The sequence below is a fragment of the Acinonyx jubatus genome, chromosome A2 (genome assembly GCF_027475565.1).
Source record: "Acinonyx jubatus isolate Ajub_Pintada_27869175 chromosome A2, VMU_Ajub_asm_v1.0, whole genome shotgun sequence".
Taxonomy (NCBI): domain Eukaryota; kingdom Metazoa; phylum Chordata; class Mammalia; order Carnivora; family Felidae; genus Acinonyx; species Acinonyx jubatus.
In genome coordinates, this window is record NC_069383.1 from 154,861,431 (window position 1) to 154,865,381 (window position 3,951).

Here is a 3,951-nt window from a genome sequence, read left to right on the forward strand (position 1 = left end):
TAATTTCATACAACCAGATCTCTTCATGAACTTTCAGCTTAAAACGTTTTTACAAAAAAAAGGTGTTTTATAAAAGTTTAAATTTTATTTGAATCCAAGTTAGTTAACATATAGGGTGATAATGATTTCAGGAGTGGAATTTAGTGATTCATCACTTATATATAACACCCAGTGCTCATCTGAACATGTGCCCTCCTTTATGCCCATCATTCATTTAGTCCACCCCCCCACCCACCTCCCCTCCAGCAACCCTCAGTTTGTTCTCTGTATTTAAGAATCTCTTATGGTTTGCCTCCTTCTCTCTTTTTATCTTATTTTTCCTTCATTTCCCTTATGTTCATCTGTTTTTTTTCTTAAATTCTACATATGTGGAACCATAGGATATTTGTTTTCTTCTGAATTATTTTGCTTAGCATGGTACTTTCTGGTTCTGTCCACGTGTTGCAACTGGCAATATTTCATTCCTTTTGATCGCTGAGTAATATTCAATTATATATAGATATACATATACACATATATACACATATATGTATATATATGTAAACATATATAAACATTGTGTATATATGTGTGTATATATATCTATCTATATACACACACACACACACACACACACACACATACGACACATCATCTTTATTCATTAAACAGTTGATGGACATTTGGGCTCTTTCCATAATTTGGCTATGGTTGATAGTACTGCTATAAACATTGGGATGCATGTGCCCCTTTCATTAGCATTTTTGTGTCCTTTGTATAAATACCTCGTAGTGCCATTGCTGGGTTGTAGAGTAACTCCAGTTCTTATTTTTGAGGAACCTTCATCTTATTTTCTAGAGTGGCTGCACCAGTTTGCATTCTCACTAGCAGTGCAAAAGCATACCCCTTTCCAGGAAATCTCTTTCAAGAAGGCTTTGGGAGACACCTGGGTGGCTCAATCAGTTGAGCATCCAACTCTAGTTTAGGTCATGATCTGACAGTTTGTGAGTTTGAGCCCCACATCGGGCTCTGTGCTGACAGCTCAGAGCCTGGAGCCTGCTTCGGATTCTGTGTCTCCTTCTCTCTCTCTGCCCCTCCCCTGCTTGTGCTGTCCCCCAAATAAATAGATATTAAAAAAAGAGAAGTTTTTGGGATCACCATTGTCACCTCTCCTATATTGAAATGCAACTGGACTCAATTCCATGAAACTTTCATCTCCTTCATAAGTAGTATGTCACTCTTCTGTTCCATCTCCTGGTCCTACTTGGCACTCATCATCTCCTTCATAAGTAGTATGTCACTCTTCTGTTCCATCTCCTGGTCCTACTTGGCACTCATCAAGTGGGTTGTGGGATGCCCCTCAGGCATCAACAAGGACAAAGTGTGAGCAGTGGCACAGAGGCCAGGGTGTCCCCTTTCTGTGTCCTTCGCTGCAGGAGTCTCACCCCTTGCCCTGCAGAGACAGTCCCATGTTTCCCTATAAACTTAATTTTTGTATGCCTCCTGTAATTCAGCAAATTGTATACATTAAATATATGCAGCTTATCATATGCAATTGTACTCCAGTGAATCATAGTTTTAGGGGAGACATGGACATTTTCAGGAAGAAACAGGAACACAAGGAAATAGGAAACATAAGTATGCAAATGATTTTTGGCCCCAGTGATAGACCCCCTGACACACGGATGCCAGTCTCACATCGTCAATAAGCAAATGTGTAGCAGGAAAACATTCGTTTGCATAGTAACAGATGCATGACTGAAATTTTGCTTCATCTCTGACTCTGTGGTCATATTATGTCAAATTATTTCTTGGAATTTGTGTTTCTATGTAGACCACACCTGGAGACATGTATCTGATTATCACTGTTCCTAGTGATTACGTGAACACTGAATAAGAAAACAGTATCCTAAGGAGGAGAATAAAGCCCAATGACTTGTTATAAAACACACCATAGGTTAAAGTCTACATTTTCAGGAAGAACAGATATCTAAAGGAATGATGGACACAGAAGTGGTGAGTTGTCCTTTCAGACTTTCGTCTCTTATGGAATTTTATAATTTGGGCCAAATGTGTTTTTTTCCATCGTGTAGTACAACTCATGATTATTTTTTAGTAAAACAAAAGAAAAATTGCTCAGGATGATATATTTCATTTAAGAGGGTATTCTTAACAAATCTATAGAATCTCACAGAATAAATGGGAATTTCCAATATCGTCCAAAATTGGGAATGAATTCAGAAGAGCAGGAAAACAACTAAGGGAAACACTATTAAACACCAGAGTGCAGAAAGGGTAATACAGATGTTACCTAAAGTGTACAGAGAAGTTGATGTTGAAGAAAGAGATGTTCCAGGAAATCAATAGAAGTATCAACTTCTACTTCCACAATCTGATCAAAGAATTGCCATTTCTGGCTCTCAAGCTTTGAGTTCTGCCATCAGGTGCAATTGCCCCAGGGCAATTGGTCCTTTCATAGTTTCCTTTCCAAAGGATTTTTTCAGAGCCCTCTTTATGTCTCTGTTCCTCAGGCTGTAGATGAAGGGGTTCAGCATGGGCGTGACCACCGTGTACATCACCGAGGCCGTGGCACCCGAGTAGGAGCTCTGGGTAGCAGTGGAGCTAAGGTACACACCTAGGCTTGTACAGTAAAATAAGAAGACCACAGAAAGGTGGGATGCACAGGTGGAAAATGCTTTATACTTGCCCTGAGCTGATGAGATCCCACATATGGAAGAAACTATCTTAGAATAAGAGTAAAGGATCCCAGCAAGGGGGCCCCCACCCAGCAGCCCAGCTCCAAAATACATCACCATGTCATTAAGAAAGGTGTCAGAACAGGCAAGTTGGACCACCTGTTTAATTTCACAGAAGAAGTGAGGGATTTCCAAGTCTGTACAGAAGGACAGTCGCAGCACCACTGAGGTTTGTAACAAGGAATGCAGGACACTCATGATCCAAGACACCAGAACCAGCAGCCCACAGAGCCGGGGATTCATGCTGACCGTGTAGTGCAGGGGGTGACAGATGGCCAAAAATCGGTCATAGGCCATCACGGTCAGGATGTAGTTGTCCAATCCCGCAAAGAGTAGGAAAAAATACATCTGGGTGATGCAGTCCTCATAGGTTATGACTTTGCTCTGGGTCTGGATGTTCCAGAGCATCTTTGGGATGGTGGTGGAGGTGAAGCAAATGTCTACAAAGGACAGGTTGGCCAGGAAGAAGTACATGGGGGTGTGGAGGTGGGAGTCAGAGCTGATGGCCAGGATGATGAGCAGGTTCCCAAACACAGTGATCAGGTACATGGAGAGGAAAAGCCCAAATATGAGGGGCTGGAATGCTGGTTCCTTTGAAAATCCCAGAAGAAGAAATTCTGAAATGGCTGTAAGGTTCCTTGGCTCCATGGGTTGGAGATGACTACCAGGATACAGAGAAATAAATCACTAATTTTCACACAAGCTAGTAACCTAGCGTGAGAACTACCATTTATACTTTAGAGTCAGGAAATACGTTTCTTTTAAAAATTTTTAAAATATATTTATCCTCAAATTGGTTTCCATACAGCACCCAGCGCTCATCCCAACAGGCGCCCTCCTCAATGCCCATCACCCACTTTCCCCTCTCTCCTACCCCTATCAACCCTCAGTTTGTTCTCTGTATTTAAGAGTCTCTTATGGTTTGCGTCCCTCCCTTTCTGTTTGTAACTACCCCCCCCCCCCGCCGCCTTCCCCTATCCCATGGTCTTCTGTTAAGTTTCTCAAGATCCACGTATAAGTGAAAACAATATAGGTATATGGTCTCAACCCCATTAGGGCATCTCTAGCACCATTTCTTATTCAAAATTCCATTTCTATTCTCAATCGGCTCCTTGAGCATAATGTATGGTCTTGTTTTATGGAGAATATTTTTTACCCCTTTAAAGAGTACATACTGTTTATTGATCACGTTCAAGGCACTGTATACGCAATGAAT

General features: G+C 41.3%; 1 protein-coding gene across 1 annotated transcript; it reads right to left on the reverse strand.

Annotated features, from left to right (window-relative positions):
- Positions 1-2,340: 2,340 nt before the first annotated feature.
- LOC106982913 (olfactory receptor 7A17-like) lies at positions 2,341-3,404 on the reverse strand. The gene has a single exon (XM_027050207.2). It carries the CDS (start codon positions 3,381-3,383, stop codon positions 2,400-2,402), a length of 984 nt encoding a protein of 327 aa, XP_026906008.1. The 5' UTR covers positions 3,384-3,404; the 3' UTR covers positions 2,341-2,399.
- Between the last annotated feature and the right edge of the window lie 547 nt (positions 3,405-3,951).

Coding starts and splice junctions, on each gene's coding strand:
- LOC106982913 (XM_027050207.2), bottom strand. CDS start 3,383: ATGGAGCCAAGGAACCTTACAGCCATTTCAGAATTTCTTCTTCTGGGA.